Source organism: Pelobates fuscus, chromosome 10 (assembly GCF_036172605.1).
Source record: "Pelobates fuscus isolate aPelFus1 chromosome 10, aPelFus1.pri, whole genome shotgun sequence".
NCBI classification, from domain to species: Eukaryota; Metazoa; Chordata; class Amphibia; order Anura; family Pelobatidae; genus Pelobates; species Pelobates fuscus.
Genome location: NC_086326.1, coordinates 149960631 through 149982440, shown reverse-complemented (window position 1 = coordinate 149982440; position 21810 = coordinate 149960631). Strand labels below are relative to the sequence as shown.

The 21810-nt window shown below is 42.0% G+C and overlaps 1 protein-coding gene and 1 pseudogene across 1 annotated transcript; both read left to right on the top strand.

Annotated features, from left to right (window-relative positions):
* Window positions 1-21810, top strand: part of LOC134575287 (zinc finger protein 850-like) — a 203237-nt pseudogene that overhangs the window by 40276 nt on the left and 141151 nt on the right.
* LOC134575283 (zinc finger protein 82 homolog) lies at window positions 708-8319 on the top strand. Its single transcript, XM_063434547.1, has 4 exons — window positions 708-756; window positions 7379-7572; window positions 7856-7982; window positions 8157-8319. The coding sequence occupies exons 2-4, from the start codon at window positions 7549-7551 to the stop codon at window positions 8261-8263; spliced, it is 258 nt and encodes an 85-aa protein (XP_063290617.1). The 5' UTR covers window positions 708-756; window positions 7379-7548; the 3' UTR covers window positions 8264-8319.

Here is a 21810-nt window from a genome sequence, read left to right as displayed (position 1 = left end):
CTCCTCCTTATCACATTATTAACACTCTCCATATTGCTATCTTAGTGCTAATGGCTGCCTATTGCCCATACTACTAATAAGGATTAATAGGAGCTTTGCCCACATCCATCATGGCGCCGGGTGTGTCACTCCAGGCTCATTATAATAAACAATATCTCTCTATTTCCTATTATCTCCTCCTTATCACATTATTAACACTCTCCATATTGCTATCTTAGCGCTAATGGCCGCCTATTGCCCATACTACTAATAAGGATTAATAGGAGCTTTGCCCACATCCATCATGGCGCTGGGTGTGTCACTCCAGGCTCATTATAATAAACAATATCTCTCTATATCCTATTATCTCCTCCTTATCACATTATTAACACTCTCCATATTGCTATCTTAGAGCTAATGGCCGCCTATTGCCCATACTAATAATAAGGATTAATAGGAGCTTTGCCCACATCCATCATGGCGCTGGGTGTGTCACTCCAGGCTCATTATAATAAACAATATCTCTCTATATCCTATTATGTCCTCCTTATCACATTATTAACACTCTCCATATTGCTATCTTAGCGCTAATGGCCGCCTATTGCCCATACTACTAATAAGGATTAATAGGAGCTTTGCCCACATCCATCATGGCGGCGGTGAGGTCCCTGACGTCATTTCCGCTGTGTCAGAGCTCCTCCCCAGGCGGTTTCATTGCCCTCACTGACGTCATATGTGTGCGCCGTGCAGATCGTGCTGAGCCGCTGGGAGCGGAGGGTGAGGCTCGGGGTTTCGGGGATCATTGTGTTTATTGGGGTTATTACTGGTTACAGGTCAGTGACCCCGCCCCCGGGAGCATCATGTGACCTGGTAATGCTGCCAATCATTAATCAGTGAGAAGCAGGGAGGATACAGTATCAGTAATGGAATGCTGTCACTAATCAGCTGATTAAACCAATAACCAAATCAATACATCATATATATAACATGGAGAGAGAGAGAGTAACATGGAGAGAGAGAGAGAGTAACATGGAGAGAGAGAGAGTAACATGGAGAGAGAGAGAGAGAGTAACATGGAGAGAGAGAGAGAGTAACAGGGAGATTGAGAGAGAGTAACATGGAGAGAGAGAGAGAGAGAGAGTGTAACATGGAGAGAGAGAGTGTAACATGGAGAGAGAGAGAGTGAGTAACATGGAGAGAGAGAGAGAGTAACATGGAGAGAGAGAGAGAGTAACATGGAGAGAGAGAGAGAGAGTAACATGGAGAGAGAGAGAGTAACATGGAGAGAGAGCGAGTAACATGGAGAGAGAGATCATTAATCAGTGAGCAGCAGGGAGGATTCAGTATCAGTAATGGAATGCTGTCACTAATCAGCTGATTAAACCAATAACCAAATCAATACATCATATATATAACATGGAGAGAGAGAGAGTAACATGGAGAGAGAGAGAGTAACATGGAGAGAGAGAGAGTAACATGGAGAGAGAGAGAGTAACATGGAGAGAGAGAGAGAGTAACATGGAGAGAGAGAGAGAGAGAGAGTAACATGGAGAGAGAGAGAGAGAGAGAGAGAGTAACATGGAGAGAGAGAGAGAGAGAGTAACATGGAGAGAGAGAGAGTAACATGGAGAGAGAGAGAGAGAGTAACATGGAGAGAGTAACATGGAGAGAGAGAGAGAGAGGGTAACATGGAGAGAGAGTAACATGGAGAGAGAGAGAGTGTAACATGGAGAGAGAGAGAGTGTAACATGGAGAGAGAGAGAGTGTAACATGGAGAGAGAGAGAGTGTAACATGGAGAGAGAGAGTAACATGGAGAGAGAGAGAGAGTAACATGGAGAGAGAGACAGATCATTAATCAGTGAGCAGCAGGGAGGATACAGTATCAGTAATGGAATGCTGTCACTAATCAGCTGATTAAACCAATAACCAAATCAATACATCATATATATAACATGGAGAGAGAGAGAGAGAGAGTAACATGGAGAGAGAGAGAGAGTAACATGGAGAGAGAGAGAGAGAGTAACATGGAGAGAGAGAGAGAGTAACATGGAGAGAGAGAGAGAGAGTAACATGGAGAGAGAGAGAGAGAGTAACATGGAGAGAGAGAGAGAGAGTAACATGGAGAGAGAGAGAGAGAAAAACATGGAGAGAGAGAGAGAGAGAAACATGGAGAGAGAGAGAGAGAGAAACATGGAGAGAGAGAGAGAGAGTAACATGGAGAGAGAGAGAGTAACATGGAGAGAGAGTGAGAGAGACAGTGTAACATGGAGAGAGAGAGAGAGAGAGAGAGAGAGAGTAACATGGAGAGAGAGAGAGAGTAACATGGAGAGAGAGAGAGAGAGTAACATGGAGAGAGAGAGAGTAACATGGAGAGAGAGATCATTAATCAGTGAGCAGCAGGGAGGATACAGTATCAGTAATGGAATGCTGTCACTAATCAGCTGATTAAACCAATAACCAAATCAATACATCATATATATAACATGGAGGGAGAGAGAGAGTAACATGGAGGGAGAGAGAGAGTAACATGGAGAGAGAGAGAGAGAGAGAGTAACATGGAGAGAGAGAGAGTGAGTAACATGGAGAGAGAGAGAGAGAGAGAGAGAGTGAGTAACATGGAGAGAGTGAGTAACATGGAGAGAGAGAGAGAGTGAGTAACATGGAGAGAGAGAGAGATCATTAATCAGTGAGCAGCAGGGTGGACACAGTATCAGTAATGTAATGCTGTCACTAATCAGCTGATTAAACCAATAACCAAATCAATACATCATATATATAACATGGGGGGAGAGAGAGAGTAACATGGAGAGAGAGAGAGAGAGTGAGTAACATGGAGAGAGAGAGAGAGAGTGAGTAACATGGAGAGAGTGAGAGAGAGTGAGTAACATGGAGAGAGAGAGAGTAACATGGAGAGAGAGAGAGTAACATGGAGAGAGAGAGAGTAACATGGAGAGAGAGAGAGAGTGAGTAACATGGAGAGAGAGTGAGTAACATGGAGAGAGAGAGAGTAACATGGAGAGAGAGAGAGTAACCTGGAGAGAGAGAGAGTAACATGGAGAGAGAGAGTAACATGGCGAGAGAGAGTGTGTGTAACATGGAGAGAGCGTAACATGGAGAGAGAGAAAGAAAAACATGGAGAGAGAGAGAGAGAGAGTAACATGGAGAGAGAGAGAGTAACATGGAGAGAGATCATTAATCAGTGAGCAGCAGGGAGGATACAGTATCAGTAATGGAATGCTGTCACCAATCAGCTGATTAAATCAATAACCAAATCAATACATCATATATATAACATGGAGAGAGAGAGAGAGAGAGAGAGAGAGAGTAACATGGAGAGAGAGAGAGAGAGTAACATGGAGAGAGAGAGAGAGTAACATGGAGAGAGAGAGAGAGTAACATGGAGAGAGAGAGAGAGTAACATGGAGAGAGAGATCATTAATCAGTGAGCAGCAGGGAGGATACAGTATCAGTAATGGAATGCTGTCACTAATCAGCTGATTAAACCAATAACCAAATTAATACATCATATATATAACATGGGGGGAGAGAGAGAGTGAGTAACATGGAGAGAGAGAGTGAGTAACATGGAGAGAGTGAGTAACATGGAGAGAGAGAGAGAGAGTGAGTAACATGGAGAGAGAGAGAGAGATCATTAATCAGTGAGCAGCAGGGAGGACACAGTATCAGTAATGTAATGCTGTCACTAATCAGCTGATTAAACCAATAACCAAATCAATACATCATATATATAACATGGAGAGAGAGAGAGAGTGAGTAACATGGAGAGAGAGAGAGAGTGAGTAACATGGAGAGAGTGAGTAACATGGAGAGAGTGAGTAACATGGAGAGAGAGAGAGTGAGTAACATGGAGAGAGAGAGTGAGTAACATGGAGAGAGAGAGTGAGTAACATGGAGAGAGAGAGTGAGTAACATGGAGAGAGAGAGTGAGTAACATGGAGAGAGAGAGAGTGTGTAACATGGAGAGAGCGTAACATGGAGAGAGAGAGAGAGAAAAACATGGAGAGAGAGAGAGTAACATGGAGAGAGAGAGATCATTAATCAGTGAGCAGCAGGGAGGATACAGTATCAGTAATGGAATGCTGTCACCAATCAGCTGATTAAATCAATAACCAAATCAATACATCATATATATAACATGGAGAGAGAGAGAGAGAGAGTAACATGGAGAGAGAGAGAGAAACATGGAGAGGGAGATCATTAATCAGTGAGCAGCAGGGAGGATACAGTATCAGTAATGGAATGCTGTCACTAATCAGCTGATTAAACCAATAACCAAATCAATACATCATATATATAACATGGAGAGAGAGAGAGAGTGTAACATGGAGAGAGAGAGAGAGAGTAACATGGAGGGAGAGAGAGAGTAACATGGAGAGAGAGAGAGAGAGTAACATGGAGAGAGAGAGAGAGTAACATGGAGATAGAGAGAGAGAGAGTAACATGGAGAGAGAGAGAGAGTAACATGGAGAGAGAGAAAGAGAGTGTGTAACATGGAGAGAGCGAGAGAGAGATATCATTAATCAGTGAGCAGCAGGGAGGATACAGTATCAGTAATGGAATGCTGTCACTAATCAGCTGATTAAACCAATAACCAAATCAATACATCATATATATAACATGGAGAGAGAGAGAGAGTAACATGGAGAGAGTGTGTAACATGGAGAGAGAGAGAGAGAGTAACATGGAGAGAGAGAGATCATTAATCAGTGAGCAGCAGGGAGGATACAGTATCAGTAATGGAATGCTGTCACTAATCAGCTGATTAAACCAATAACCAAATCAATACATCATATATATAACATGGAGAGAGAGAGAGAGTAACATGGAGAGAGAGAGAGAGTGTGTAACATGGAGAGAGAGAGAGAGTAACATGGAGAGAGAGAGAGAGAGTAACATGGAGAGAGAGAGATCATTAATCAGTGAGCAGCAGGGAGGATACAGTATCAGTAATGGAATGCTGACACTAATCAGCTGATTAAACCAATAACCAAATCAATACATCATATATATAACATGGAGAGAGAGAGAGAGTAACATGGAGAGAGAGAGAGAGTAACATGGAGAGAGAGAGAGAGTAACATGGAGAGAGAGAGAGAGAGTAACATAGAGAGAGAGAGTAACATGGAGAGAGAGAGAGAGAAACATGGAGAGAGAGTAACATGGAGAGAGAGAGAGAGAGTAACATGGAGAGAGAGAGAGAGAGTAACATGGAGAGAGAGAGAGTGTGTAACATGGAGAGAGCGTAACATGGAGAGAGAGAGAGAAAAACATGGAGAGGGAGAGAGAGAGAGTAACATGGAGAGAGAGAGAGAGTAACATGGAGAGAGAGAGAGTAACATGGAGAGAGAGAGATCATTAATCAGTGAGCAGCAGGGAGGATACAGTATCAGTAATGGAATGCTGTCACCAATCAGCTGATTAAATCAATAACCAAATCAATACATCATATATATAACATGGAGAGAGAGAGAGAGAGAGTAACATGGAGAGAGAGAGAGAGAGAAAAACATGGAGAGAGAGAGAGAAACATGGAGAGGGAGATCATTAATCAGTGAGCAGCAGGGAGGATACAGTATCAGTAATGGAATGCTGTCACTAATCAGCTGATTAAACCAATAACCAAATCAATACATCATATATATAACATGGAGAGAGAGAGAGAGAGAGAGTAAGTAACATGGAGAGAGAGAGAGAGAGAGTAACATGGAGAGAGAGAGAGAGTAACATGGAGAGAGAGAGAGTAACATGGAGAGAGAGAGAGAGAAACATGGAGAGAGAGAGAGAGAGGGTAACATGGAGAGAGAGAGAGAGAGTGTGTAACATGGAGAGAGAGTGACATGGAGAGAGAGGGGGTAACATAGAGTGAGAAATGGGATGTGTAAGGATCACCTGACACCCGCTTCCTGAGGACTCCAGCCGACACCATAACTTCCGTAGACTCCTTCCGAGAGCAAGACAGGAAGAAGCTCTTAAAAGAGCTTAGAAGCAATTATCCAAGGGAGTATGCAGAGCATAGCAATCCCTTGTAGTGATATAGCAATTCCCCCAATAAGAGACAGGACTCTAGATTGAGGGTGAATAAGAACTGAGGTTTAACGACACACACTCTGCTTTTATGCAAGAGTCAATTATGAATTACCCAATCACACACTGGTTACATCCCACACATCTCCTCCCCTTAGCCTGAGAGGTAACATACTTTTTACACATACACTGTAAGTTTAAAAATATACATTCAATCTTCATAAAATCTACATTACATATTCGCACTCGGCACACTTTAATTACAAATATATCCAAAATGCAGCCAATTCCTTCCAGTAGATAAAGTTAGCTGGAGGTCCCTTTTTGACCGACCGCAAGCACATTTTCCTGCCCAAAACAGTTCCATAGATTTGGGCTGTGCGGTCGGTCTATTTTGCACAGAAAAATGACTAAGTCCCATTCGATTGCACGAACGGGGCCACACATACCGCTGATCTCGTTCGAATGAACAAATATGGCCACCGCCACGTTTTCGTTTGCACGAACGGCGGCCACCAAGCGGTCGGCAATTTACCTACAGCAGGCTCCCGTGGCAATTGTTAAATGTCCTGTTAAAGTGAACTTATTACAGACCCGCAGGAGATGGCCTTTTAACCTCGTTACAAGAAATGGTGGTTGAGCTAAGCATGTAACCCGTGCAGCTGTTCTATGTTCCGATGTAATCTTGTTACGTAACTTTTGCAATAAATATGTTTACCTGACTTTAAATAAACTGTGTTAATCCGATTCGAAAAACTGTGTCTGTGTATCACTGATAGGCTGCTCCCCCCCCGAACGTTTGGCCCAAAGTTGGGGTGCACAGAGACGTGGACTTAGTATTGTGCATCTGATACAGGAAGAAAGTTGACTCCAATAGATATACTGAGACATACTGAGTGGGGACTTCTTTGTGTCAGCATTTTTCTCAGCTTGACAACAGGTGACATTCTTTGTCAAGCTTGTAATTTCCCGCAGCCAGTGATGGCTGTAGGGGGTAAAAGGCTATTAATATGAAGAATCGTATTGACTCGCAGGATCCTCCATAGACCTCAGTGCTGTACTCTTGAGCATGCGCAATAGCTCAGTGTTGAAGTCGGCAGTTGAAGCACCAGGAGCTGAAGAAGACTGGATGGAAGAGGATTGAGGTGTCTGCGAGGGACAGGTTCAGGTATGTAAAAACCTACCTTACCTTGCCCCCGATGGTTACAGAACCCCCAGTAGGTGATGTTACTGTTGGGGGTCTTTGCAAATTAAACAGAGCAGCTTTCAAAATGGAAAAAAAACAACTCAAAAAACAAACATTTAAACTCATTTCATGATGGAGAATACCTGACCGCTCCTATTTATATCCAGTAGGTTAATTCCTTTGATTTATGTCCCTCACACTGGGACCCAACAAGGTCGCCAATCTCTGCTGGCATTGGAGTCCATTGTTTGCAGAAAGCAAGTCATCCAGTGACCCCTGGAAAAAATAACCTAGAAGAAGGTGGAAGGGATTGAGAGATCTGGATCAAGTCTCAGAGATGGACTACCAGCTAAACAGACCGGTAAGGGATATATTCACAAAATACACTTCTATTGTTTTATCCTAACTTCCTGTCTTTGTGATGGGGAAGTATAACTCAAGGATATGGTAGGGAGAGAAAGAGAAGCATCTTGATGAGAATATTAAGCTCAATGTATTTTTTTGGATTAACATTGCAAATGATCTCAATCTGTTAGAAAATTAAAAACAATTAAAGGCTATAATTTGTAGTAGTTATAGTTAATGTCTGGCCAATTAATCCTGTTGTAGGTTGATGATCTGTAACAATGACATTTCTCATTTAGGATCAGTGTGAGTTTGAGGAAGTGGCCGTTTACTTCTCCGAGGAGGAGTGGGACTATTTAAATTATGAAGAGAAGGAGCTTTACCGGGATGTGATGATGGAGAATTACCAGACCCTCAGCTCTCTGGGTAAGAAAACGTCACCCTATTTAGAGGAAATCTTTCTCATAAGAACATATTCATATCTGGGACAAATTGACATTTCTTCACATATGTTCCTAACTCATCGTAATCATAATAAATGTGTATCGCTTGGAAGATCTTTAAATTCTAATTGTTAATAATGTGTCCCGTTAAATACAGGAAGGATTCACATGACGCCTTTGATTATATCAGCGATTGAGCGAGGGGAAGAGCCGTATGTCAGGAGCCACCTGCAGGATAGTCTTTTGAATACTGGCCCAGGTTAGTAATAAACATGTAGGTGGTATTAGGCTCCTTTCTGGGTCAGAGATCTTGGCTTTTCTTTTTTCCAGGCTTCTCTACCTTCCTGATCTCTGTAGAGGAACTGAATTATTGTGAAACTCTCCATACAGCTCAATGTGGTGAGAGTTTGCAGTGTTTAGTTACTCATTATGCCCCAGACAGACTCTGTTGTGCTTTGTTCCCAGGTTAAAGGAAGAGACTGTTCATTGCAGCTGCTGTGATTTGACAATATTGTTTAGTTCTCGACTATCTGGTATTGCTTTGTTTGAAATGTGAGATCCAGAAAAAAAACTAGGAGACCGTTTCTTTTTAAACTAACAAATTTTAATTTTCAATGAGAAAAATGCAATTCTTAAAGGGACAGTAAAGTCACCCAAAACCACTACAGCTTAATTTAGTTGTTCTGGTGTCTATAGCCTGTTGCTGCAGGCTTTTTAATGTAAACACTGCTTTTTCAATGTATCTTTATGAGGAAATGCTGATTGGTACAGTGCAGTGGGAAAGCATTGGCTTAACGGAGTTCATAAAGATTGAGGATCTCCACTATGGCAAAACTGGGGTAAGTAAAAACACCACCTTTCTCATGCGATTGGAGGGGGGCACATACCTAAAAAGACACACATATACACAGACACACACATTCTGACAGACACACATTTTTCACACACTCACAATTTGACCTGTTTGTTTTAATTTAAGTCCACCCAGCCTCTCTACCTGTAGGAGAGACCTGGGGTCCAGTGTTGCTGCTTTCTAATCTTCCTGCTATTGCTCCCCTGCGCGCTCTCTGGAGTGATGCCAGTGATGACATCAGATTCTAGCTCCCGGCGTCACTAAACCGCATGCAAGAGAGAAGAGAGGAACTGCAGGAAGATCATTGCTGCTTCAGCCAGCCGCCTCCATGCTACATACAACGGCTAGTTTCAGTGTTCCCCAAGGTGCCCAGCTTTAATGCTCCCTTGAGTGGCCGCCTTTACTAATGGTTTACAAATCCCAGGCGCAAGGGCGAGTTGACTTTGTGCTTTGGATTTGTTGTTTAGTTATTTAATTTTCCCTTCTTCCTGCTACTCTGTGACATCATAAAGGCATCAGAATTTTGCGCGTAACTTGGTACCTTGATCTTCTATCAACTCTTAAGTGACTGTAGGAATTACAATCCTTATTGTAGACCAGTATCCCCTAGTCCTAAATCCTAAATCCTCCAAACGTAATGTGGTGGCCCATCCGAGTGTCGCTGCCAAGGATTTCCTTTCCCTCAGTCGTTTTAGATCCCAAAGTATGTTTTAGTATTTGTAGCAGATTGACCCAAGCACTAGCCGAGACTTAGGTATACTAGGCGTAGTGTTGGGCATTCGCTTTTGTCTGAAATTCGGACGGGAATTTAGGCTATTTGTTCATTCGTCAGAATGACAAATTAACAAATAGAAATGAAAAAGAATGAACGAAAATCGAATTTCAATTTGGCCTTTGTTCGTTCGTTTAGTTTATTGAAGCTGTGGGTGGGGACCATAAGTGGCATGGATCGGATCAGAATTCCATTAATTTGTCTACAGGAATAGTGAAAGGAGGCATTGCGAGAACAGGGAAGAGGGTGAGTATTGTGGGAACATTTCTTTGACCCACAGGACATGGTGCTGACTGAAGCTCCTCATTTAGTCAAATAAGGTCAAGTGTAGGAAATATGCATAAGACAAAGTAGATAAGATGAGAGAAGAGGAAACAATAGGAGAAAAGGTAAGTTCTTTAAGACAGTACCGTTTTATCACCTTCACTACAAGCAATTTGGCCATGATTGAATTATTTTGATTATGCTTTTAAAATGATCGAAATCTGTTAGAGAAACTTTGAATCTGTGGATAAATAATTTGAGAGGTTTTTCTAACAGATTGGGATCATTTGAAAAGTGTATCCAAAATAATTAAATCAAGACGTTTGGGTTAAAGAATCTTAGCATAGCATATATTTGATACATGTAATACATATCTAGTATATAAATATGTTAAATATCAATGGTGTCTATAGTTTGCTGTCCAAATATGAAAATTTATGGTGTTTTTTTTCTCTCTCCATTTATTCGTTCATCCTCTAGTAAAATGCTCTAGAGTAGACAGTATATACAGTATCCCTTTTTTGCGATATTTCAGTGTCTGAAATATTTGTAAAAATAAAAATGCACGTTTTTTTTCTCCCATACAGTAGCTAGGACAAAAAATGGCCAAATACCCTGATTGTATGTATATGTAAGCCCGATGGCATTACTAGCAGTACAGTGTATTAAAATAGTGATATCATGTGAAAACAAGGCTCGCACTAGCATAGCTCCCATATACAGCAAGTACAGTTACATTGTTTCTAAAATAAAGGCATTTTAAAATGTTTTCTAACAATCTCTGCAATGCTAATGTAATGTTCAGGGACCCTATTCACATCTCCCTCCATTCCTGACTGTAGGAATGGTATGATCTATGAAGCTTCCTTTACTGTGTGGAAGGTGGGGGGTAATTGTCATTCTCAGGATATTTGCAGACATTTAAAAAGGTGGAATGAATGACTTGCAGGGAAATGTGTTTCTGTATACGCTGGTTCTCATTCCCGACATTTGAATTAAGGTAGGTGAGGCTTTATGGAATAAATTATATTTTTAAAGCAGATTAAAGTAAAAGTGTGTATTCACAATTTCAAATTCAAGGTGTAAAGTGCAATTATTCATATATAACCCCTTAATGACGGAGTCAATTGTACACATTGTGGGGATATTTATGGGATAATAATAGTAAACAGTTGAGAATTGCCCACTATTTTCAATTCTCAGATCCCAAAGATCGTTATCATATAAGTGAAATGTATTCCATATAAAGAAAATCACAATTTGTTATAAAAATAGATACAATTTATTTTTATATTCAAATAATAATAATAAGTAACATGCGTGATAATAATCAATGGAAATTCAGTATAACATGAGTATGCAATACAATATGGTAATATAAAAACATTTCCTAACGGCTAATACAGTCTTAATTGTCAAGAAGATTTACGATAGGCTTCACAGAGACAAAGTGAAAGTTTCACACAGAGAACGGAATTCCTCTGAGTGCAGCGTGAAGTCGTAAAAACTTTAGCTGACAGTTAGAATAACCCTTTCAATGCTGGCTAGACCTCTTCTAGGTATTTAAGATATATTCTTATGTAATTTTAAATAAAAATAACATTTAAACCAGTCATTAGTCATTTCCTGGATCCATCCAATGAGAAGAAATCTACCAAATTCTACAAGCTGAATTTTTTTAATTTGCCTAAACAGATATTTAATCTTATTTTATAGCAAATCAATACAGCTGGATATATGTCACGATATGTTAACATGTGATATGTCACAGAAATACACACTTATCCTAATTCCATCTGCAGCATGGAATGGTTATAAATATATACTTCTTAGTTAACTAAGATTTCTAAATATCGAAATCTGATCGTGATTTATCCAGTCATATATCGTGCTATTAGAAAATTTTAATTAATTTAAATTAATTAAATGAAGCCAGTATATTTACCAGTTAAATAGATATTCTCACCAGATGTTCTCAGGTAGCTAAGTGTCAAGGAATGTTTCATGGGTCTCTTTCTCTGTCTCCTGACTTAGCTTTTCTTTCTTAGCCTGCTTCCGACTTTCTCTGCATTCCCCTGCATTCATCTGCCTCTCTCGATCTTTGCTGCATCTGCATTCCTCTCTTGATCTGCTTGATTACCTTGATTACCCCTCTCTCTTCCCTTTGTCTTAACTTTTAAAGGGAAAATGTCTCTGTTCGTCACTAGTTTATGAACCAATAGAAACACTGGGTGTTTGGTTACCTTTTAAATAGCAACTTAGTATTTGGTCTATAGAGGGCAGTCTCGCCCCACTAAACATACCTATCCAGAAAAGATCAAGGGTTTCTTTGGGCGTTCTTCAGACTATGTGTCTCCAAATTCTGCTATAATTTCTAATATGACAGTTCGTAATACTAAATATGACCTCTTCAATACAATGGGATCTTGTTAGATATAGAAAGTAAAATTAAATTATTTAATCTTCTCTGTCACAAATGTCTGGGTTTAGAATTTATTCTATTCCATTAGCAATTAGACAGTCTCTTATCACTTGGTTTGTTTATACTATACATTCCTTAGCTCTGGCAAAGCGGTCAGTTTTACAGAAGGGATTGAAATCTTGTGTCTTTTGTTAACTTGAAAATAACAAAATGGAGTCTGGTCTGTTCAGAGTGACTCAGAATATACACTTTTAATTTCTATCATAGCTCAAAATGTCTGCCGATATAAATACCCTGACAACATTCTGAAAATAAAACAAAATGTAAACAAACCCAGAATCTGCGCCATATGTCCGTAACCATAATTCATCTCTTTCATATTAGCCCACGCTTATTATATAGCATTTTGATCAGGAGTAACATGGCTTTCATTTCACATCAAATATTTATATATGAAATATAATTTAATATTAAAAAAAGAACAAAAAAGGCGTAAAATTCTTATTTAACCCCTTAGGGGCCAAGCCTAATTTGTTTGTTTTTCACTTGAGGACCAATGCAATTGGTTGAGCTCTGGAAACCAAGCATAGATCAGTCTGGGACCACTTATTCTGGCTTGAGTTGATAGAAAGGACACCCAGATATCAAAAGATACCTGGGGTCCCATGGTACCAGCAGGGATTTAATTTAACCCCTGCTGGTACTTTTACTGCATGATGGTCTATGCTGTCACTGTGCGTTAAAACCATACACTGCATAGACCGTCATGTGGTCCTTAAGTAGTTATGGTCCTTTGCAATCACGTGATGCTTTATAGTCAAAATATTTTGGTAAAAAAAGAATAATTTCTAGTGACCTTTTTTCTTTAACTCCAAGTACATTACATTTCTTGCAGGTGGTTCCGAAAGCAGAAGTTATCCTGAAGGACAGGACAAGAACAAAAGTGCACTAAGCAATACTCTGAATAAATATTGTAATAAAAGGACCAAGGAATTCATTCCTCAAAAGTCAAACAATCGCTCAGAATCATGTACATCTTCAAGTGAGATAGTAAACAGAAACCCAAAACATTTCCCATGTTCTGAATCGTGGAAATGTTTTCGTTGTTCAGAATTTGTTGTCCACACAGGAGAAATGCCATTCTCTTATTTTCCATGTAACTCCTATCTTGCAAAACCGAGAATTCACACAGGAAAGAAAAAATTCTCATGTCCTGACTGTGGGAAATGCTACAGCCACAACTCAAGTCTTACTATACATCGAAGAACTCACTCAGGAGAGAGACCGTACTTATGTTCTATGTGTGAGAAATGTTTTGTCCGTAAATCAGAACTTGTGACACATCAGAGAACTCACACAGGAGAGAAGCCTTTCTCATGTTCTGAATGTGGGAAATGTTCTGTCAGTAAATCAGATCTTGTGAAACATCAGAGAACTCACACAGGAGAGAAGCCTTTCTCATGTTCTGAATGTGGGAAATGCTTTAGCCGGCGCTCACACCTTGTTAGGCATAGTGGAACTCACACAGAGGAAAAGCCTTTCTCTTGTTCTGAATGTTCGAAAAGGTTTAGCATTCACTCACATCTTGTTAGACATCACAGAACTCACACAGGGGAAAACCCTTTCTCGTGTTCTGAATGTGGTAAATCTTTTCCCAGTAAAGCTGAGCTTGTGATACATTTGAGAACTCACACAGGAGAGAAAGCATTCTCATGCCCTGACTGTGGGAAATGCTACAGCCAAAACTCAAGTCTTACTATACATCAAAGAACTCACACAGGAGAGAGACCATACTTGTGTTCTGTGTGTGAGAAATGTTTTGTCAGTAAATCAGAACTTGTGAAACATCAGAAAACTCACACAGGAGAGAAGCCATTCTCGTGTTCTGAATGTGGGAAATGCTTTAGCCGGCACTCAAACCTTATTATGCATAATCTAACTCACACAGGAGAGAAGCCTTTCTCATGTTCTGAATGTGGGAAAAGGTTTGTCAGTAAATCATATCTTGTGACTCATCAGAGAACTCACACAGGAGAAAAGCCTTTCTCGTGTTCTGAATGCGGAAAATGCTTCAACCGGCACTCAAACCTTATTATGCATAATAGAACTCACACAGGGGAAAAGCCTTTCTCGTGTTCTGAATGTGGGAAAAGGTGTGTCAGTAAATCGCATCTTGTGAATCATCAGAGAACTCACACAGGAGAGATGCCTTTTCTGTGTTCTGAATGTGGGAAATGCTATAGCCAGCGCTCACACCTTCTTGTGCATAAAAGAACCCATACAGGTGAAAAGCCTTTCCCTTGTTCTGAATGTGGGAAAAGGTTTAGCATTCACTCACATCTTGTTAGACATCACAGAACTCACACAGGGGAAAAACCTTTTTCATGTTCTTAATGTGGGGAATATGTTAGCCAGCATGCACATTTTGTTAGCCATCAGAGAACTCTCATTAAAGAGAAGCATTGTGTTCTGAATATTGGGAATGGTATAGTCAACTCCAAGGTTTTATGAAGCAGCAATGGAATAACATGAGAAGATCTGTATTGTGACTGTGAAACATACTAAAACTGTGATTCAGATTTTGTTTACTACCCATCATTTCACTAAAGCAAAGCTTTTTCATGTTTAAACTATAAATAATACCTCCTATCCTTTTTTTTAAAGGTACCTTATTTACAGTTAACAATATATTTAGAATTGATTCTTATTCTCTAAGGTATATCAGTTGTAAATGTTGTCTTTGTTGGTATATGCTGATTGTAAAATTAAAAAATCTTGGGAACTGAGGTTTGTACAGCAACTGCCTTTAGCACTTTTGTGTTTCTTCCTTATTTTTAGGGATCGACCGATTATCGGTTTTACCGATATTATCGGCTGATGTTCGGTATTTTCGGCAATATCGGTATCGGCCAATATAGCTACCGATATTGCCGATAATACCTCCTAGGACCGCCAGGCTCATTACAAGCCTGGCGGTCCTGGGGGGTCCAGCAGCAAGCGCTGGCTTACCTTGCCAGCAGCTCCTGCAGCTCCATGTCTAAATCTCGCGAGACCCGCGGCCGCAGAGCGTTGCCACGGATTACCATGGCAACGCTCCACGCGGCACTAAGGGCCGCGAGATTTACACTGGGGAGCTGAAGGAGCTGCTGGCAAGGTAAGCCAGCGCTTGCTGCCGGACCCCCACAGTACTTAACAAGCCACCGGACCACCAGGGAAATACTATATCCCCCCCTCCCTGGTAAGAAGCAGGGAGGGGGGACTAAAAGAAACAAAAAAAACACCATTTAAATATTAAAATAAAAATAATTAACATAAAAAAATCCCCCCCATTTTACACAAATTACATCACTACACAAACACACACACACACTGCATTACAAACATACACACTACACACTACACATACACACTACACAAACTGCATTACAAACATACACACTACACCTACACACTACACAAACTGCATTACATACATACACACTACACCTTCACACTACACAAACTGCATTACATACATACACACTACACCTACACACTACACAAACTGCATTACATACATACACACTACACAAACTGCATTACATACATACACACTACACCTACACACTACACACTACACAAACTGCATTACATACATACACACTACACCTACACATACACACTACACAAACTGCATTACATACATACACACTACACCTACACACTACACAAACTGCATTACATACATACACACTACACCTACACACTACACAAACTGCATTACATACATACACACTACACAAACACACACACACACACACTGCATTACATACACACACTACACAAACACACACACTACATACACACACTACACAAACACACTGCATTATATACACACACTACACAAGCACACTGCATTATATACACACACTACACAAACACACTGCATTATATACACACACTTCACAAACACACTGCATTATATACACACACTTCACAAACACACTGCATTATATACACACACTACACAAACACAATGCATTATATACACACACTACACACACACACTGCATTATATACACACGCTACACAAACACACACTGCATTATATACACACGCTACACAAACACACACTGCATTATATACACACGCTACACAGACACACACACTGCATTATATACACACACTACACAGACACACACACTGCATTCACTTTACCCACACTACACAAACACACTCTGCATTCACTATACACACTACACAAACACACACTCTGCATTCACTATACACACTACACAAACACACACTCTGCATTCATTATACACACTACACACTATACAAACACTGCATTCACTATACACACTACACAAACACTCTGCATTCACTATACACACTACACAAACACACTGCATTCACTATACACACTACACAAATACACACTGCATCCACAACACACACAGCTCCCCTGTCTAAATACACTTCATCCACTACATGTGGCATGTATATTTTGTGCATTTACCGTTAGAAATTGTTTATTTTTTCAAAATGGTAAATGTACAGAATATCGGCAAGTTATCGGCTATCGGCCTGAAAGTTCACAGAGTATCGGTATCGGTTCTAAAAAAATCAATATCGGTCGATCCCTACTTATTTTATCACCTACAGCAGTATCTTTAGCATACTAATAGGTTTAATTAACTAGTAGTTATAGAGACACTATAGTGGCCAAAACAACTACAGCTTAATGTAGCTCTTTCATTGTCTATAGCCGGTCCCCGCTGGCATTTTAATGTAAACGCTGCCTTTTTAGAGTAAAGGCAGTATTTGCATTATTGCCTAGGAACACATCCAGTGGCTGTCACTCAGATGGCCACAAGAGGTGCTTTCTGTGTCAGTGCTCTACAATCATTGACATTCAGCAGCTCCACGCTCTCCATGGAGACGCTAAACGTTCACCATGGAGATGCATTGATTCAATGCTTCTTTATCAGGTGGTGCAGAGCGGCATTTTATCACATGTGCACTTAAACCTCCCAATGCTTTGGCTGAGATCTTCAAATTTGATATCAGCCAAGGAGGCGGGATGGGAGTGAGGCCAGCCATGGCGGACCTGCGTGGCACTAGAATAAAGCTGAATAAATTCACATTTTACATTGAAACCTAAATACCATTTTCTGAGCTTTAGGGACAGGAATACCTGTTTGTGTTTCTGTCAATATAGATTTCCTTTAATATTTTAATTATTAAATCCTTTAAATACCACACGTTTCTGCATATGTTGCCTAATAATGCCATAATTGCAATCTATCATATAATTATTGATAATATAAGGGCTGCTGTTGAGTCATTAATGATGTTGATCCGATCACATTGACTCTGTTCTCATTCTTTTTCACAACACTTTTATCCACTTAAGTACGGAGACAATTGTACAAGTTCTGACCAAAACCTAGTGTAGCGGGACCTGGGTAACCCGTCTGGTTACCCCCGCTACTAATGTCTTAAGAGACCCATTTACCCCAGTAACTGGATGACACACAGTTTTGGAGGTTTAAGCACTGACAAACTTTATTGGGAAACAGACGTCTTTTAAGCATTTACCCCTATAGGGGGTTTCCATGCAACATAACACAATCCTAGGTAGGAGGGGGTTGGTTTCCAGATAACCATCTCCCTCTCTCGGAGATACCAACAGCACACAGGGTTACATCTTCAAACACATTACATAGGGGGGGGTAAACTTTGGGGCTCGGCGCCCCAGGAATGGAAGAGGTCCCACTGATAAAACATATATCGTTAGATAGCCCCGGGTCCCATCTGGGATCCCTGAAGATAGCAGGGCTTTTGGGTGTACAGAGCCCGAGATACCAGCGTCTAAAGTCTGGGGCTCAAGGCTCTGAACATCCCTGAAATCAGTTCCACAGCGTGGAACTTGGTCCGGTGAATTAAAATTTTGCACCCAAACCAAGCAACAGCCAATCCGCTGAAAGGCGTGAAACCATTTTGCGCTAATAGTTCAGTTGGAAATGGGTAGGACGATCCCCGACATGGGGATCGAGGACAGTGCGTGCAGGCCGGTTTGGGATGCGAATGCTCCCCTTGGGGGCGTTCGTTGATATGATTTGGTGGCCATCCAGGGGAAGCATGCACCACGTGTTTCCCTTGCGGTCTGTGGTTTTCACACCTCGCTAACGTGCGAACGTTCTAACCACACATTCTAAATGGAGTATCGGGGTGGTTCGTGCGCCGAAGCGCCCCCGTGTGTTTGAAGCTTGTGGTCTGCGGTTTTCACACCTTGTTAGTGAGGTGTGACCATTCTAACTAAACATTCTAAATGGGGTAGTGGGTTGGTCCAGTGCACGGTTCTCAGTGTGGCGGAGCACCCCCCTGTTGGTAAAAAGTAATTTGCAGGATTTAATGGAAACATTTCAGAAAAGGGGGAAATTTAAAAAGGGAAAACATACATTCCATGAGAGCACATCCACACAGGAGAGGGCAATTCACAGTTGGGCAGCAGTCCTGCCACACCTAGAATTTAAGCTCTTTGTCTGTTCACTCATAATTTACCCGTTTCATATTACATGCACCCACAGTTATTATATATCATTTTGTTCAGCAGAAAAAAGACTTTCATTTCATCTAAAAAAAAAAAAGTGTTAGAAATTAAGATTAGAGATGAGCTAACCAAAACTGTAAAGTTCGGGTTCGTACCGAACATTATGATTTTTTGACCACGAACCTGAGCCCGGACATTTCAGTAACCGTTCGAGTTCGGTGATTTAATGGCGTGTTTTGAAAAGCTGCAGGGTAGCCAATCAACAAGCGTTTGACTTGTGTGCCCTTAGAAGCCGTCACAGCTATGCCTACTAATGGCATGGCTGTGATTGGCCAGTGCACCATGTGACCCAGTCTCTATATAAGCTGGAGTCACATGAGCTCTTATAAGTGTAGGGAGAGGATTCTGCAGCTGTGAGGGACAGATTAGGAAAGAATTCTGGTGTTGAATCTGCAAACTACAGCGATTATTTTTGTGGGTGCTATACTACATGTTTGTACCCTGCCCTGAGCCCAGTGCCACAGAGAAATAAGCAATCAGTCTGCTTGTTACGTCAAATACTGTGGTTACATCGCAGTTTGACCAATTCAAATTTTTTGGGTGCTAAAAAGTTAATTTGGTGCGTGCACTTCATATCTGAGAGTCAAATAGAACCGTCAAATACTGTGTTTACATCGCACTTTGAAAAATTCACATTTCTTTGGTGCTAAAAAGTAAATTTGGGGCGTGCACTTCATATCTGAGAGTCAAATAGAACCGTCAAATACTGTGGTTACATCGCAGTTTGACCAATTCAAATTTTTTGGGTGCTAAAAAGTAAATTTGCATTGTCGCCTGACATAAACCATCTGTTAGTTTGGTGGGTGAACGCAAAGAATGAGGAGAGCGTCACATGGCCATGGTCGTGGTGTTGGTGGAGCTCCTGTTGCAGGGAGAGGACGTGGTCGATCTGTGCCAGCTACACGCACAAGTGAAACACCTTCTTCAGGTGCGAGTAGACGACAGAACCTTCAGCGTTATTTGGTAGGCATGAATGCCGCTCTACAAATGGTGAGGCCAGAACAAGTACAAGCGATAGTAGATGGACGGCTGACAGTGCCTCCAGTTCCTTCACATTGTCTCCCACCCGGTCCCCTGCTGAAAGCTCAGAGTTGGCACCTGCAGCCCATGGCCACCTGTCTTTCACTTCAGCCCCTTGCAAGTCAGCCAAGCAGTCTGAGCCATAAGAAATGCAGCAGTCTCTTATGCTTTTTGATGACGGGGTTTCCGTGGGCCATCCAACTAGCCCTGCCCCAGATGTGGAAGAGATTGAGTGCACTGATGCATAAGAGGGAGCAGGGTGCAAAAGCGGAGCGGCTGTCCACTAGACAGTACGCTTGCTACTGCCCACCGCACCCAGGGACTGAGCACACCAAAGCAAGCTCCAAGGAGTTCCCTAGCGTGGTATTTCTTCAGACAATGTGCTGACGACAAGACACAATGCTGTGCAATCAGAGCCTGAAGCGAGGCATAAATGTTCTAAACCTGAGCACAACCTGCATGACCAGGCATCCACATGCAAAGCACGAGCTGCAGTGGAGTAAGCACCTCAAAAACCAAGAAAGGTCTCAGGCTCCTCCTGCTTCCTCTTTTGCTGCAGTCTCAGCCTCTTCCTTCACCTCTGGAGTCACAGTGGCACCTGCCACCCTGTAAACAGAGGATGTGGCAGCAACCCCACCACGTCCACCACCGTCCCCAAGCATCTCCACACCATGGAACACCATGGAAGCGTTCAGCTGTCCACCTCCCAAACACTGAAGGCCAAAACTCCTGGCCTTTAAAATGCTGTCATTCAGTCTGGTGGAGACGGACAGTTTTAAAAACCTGATGGCAGTGGCTGTCCCACAGTACGTGGTTCCCAGCCGCCACTACTTTTCCAAGCGAGCCATCCCTTCCTTGCACAACCAATTGGCGGACAAAATCAGGTGTGCACTGCGCAACGCCGTCTGTGGAGCACGGGCAGGGACGCTATATCTCCCTAACTGCACACTTGGCAAATGTAGTGGCGGCTGGGCCTGAGGCGGATAGCAGTTTGGTGCATGTCCGACGGCATCTCTCTTTGCCTCCTGTTGCCTCCTCCTCCTACTCTGCTTCCTCCTCCTCTACCACCATCTCATCCGGTCAGCGTAACACCTTCACCACCAACTTCAGCACAACCAGGGGAAACGACAGCAGGCTGTTTTAAAACTCATATGTTTGGGGGAAAAACCCCACACACCGCAGGAGCTGTGGACGGGCATGAAACAGACCGATGAGTGGTTGTTGCCACTGAACCTCAAGTCTGACCTGGTGGTGTGTGATAATAGGCAAAATCTCGTAGCAGCTCTGGGCCTAGCCGGTTTGACGCACATCCCTTGCCTGGCGCATGTGCTGAATTTGGTGGTGCAGAAATTCCTGAAAAACTACCCAAATATATCAGTGCTGCTGCAGAAAGTGCGGGCCATCTGTGCCCGCTTTTGGTGTTCTTACCCTGCTGCTGCTCGCCTGTCTGCGCTGCAGCTTAACTTCGGCCTTCCCGCTCACCACCTCAAATGGAATGTGCCCACAAGGATCTCCACCTTGCACATGCTGGAGAGACTGTGCGAGCAGCAGCAGGCGATAGTGGAGTTTCAGCTGCAGCACGCACAGGTCAGACGCTCTGCGGAACAGCACCACTTCACCACCAATGAGTGGGTGTCATGTTGCGCTGTTTCGAGTACTCCACCAACATGGCCAGTGCCGATGTCGACGTTCTCAGCCTTACTATCCCGCTTCTATGTCTCCTTGAAAAAATGCTTTGGGCGATGATGGAAGAGGATGTGGCACAGGAGGAAGAGGGGTCATTTCCATGGTTATCAAGCCAGTCATTCACAAGTGGCTTGGAGGGTGGGTTCCTGCACCAGCATAGGCCAGGTACACAATTGTCCAGCCAGGGCACATTTCTTGA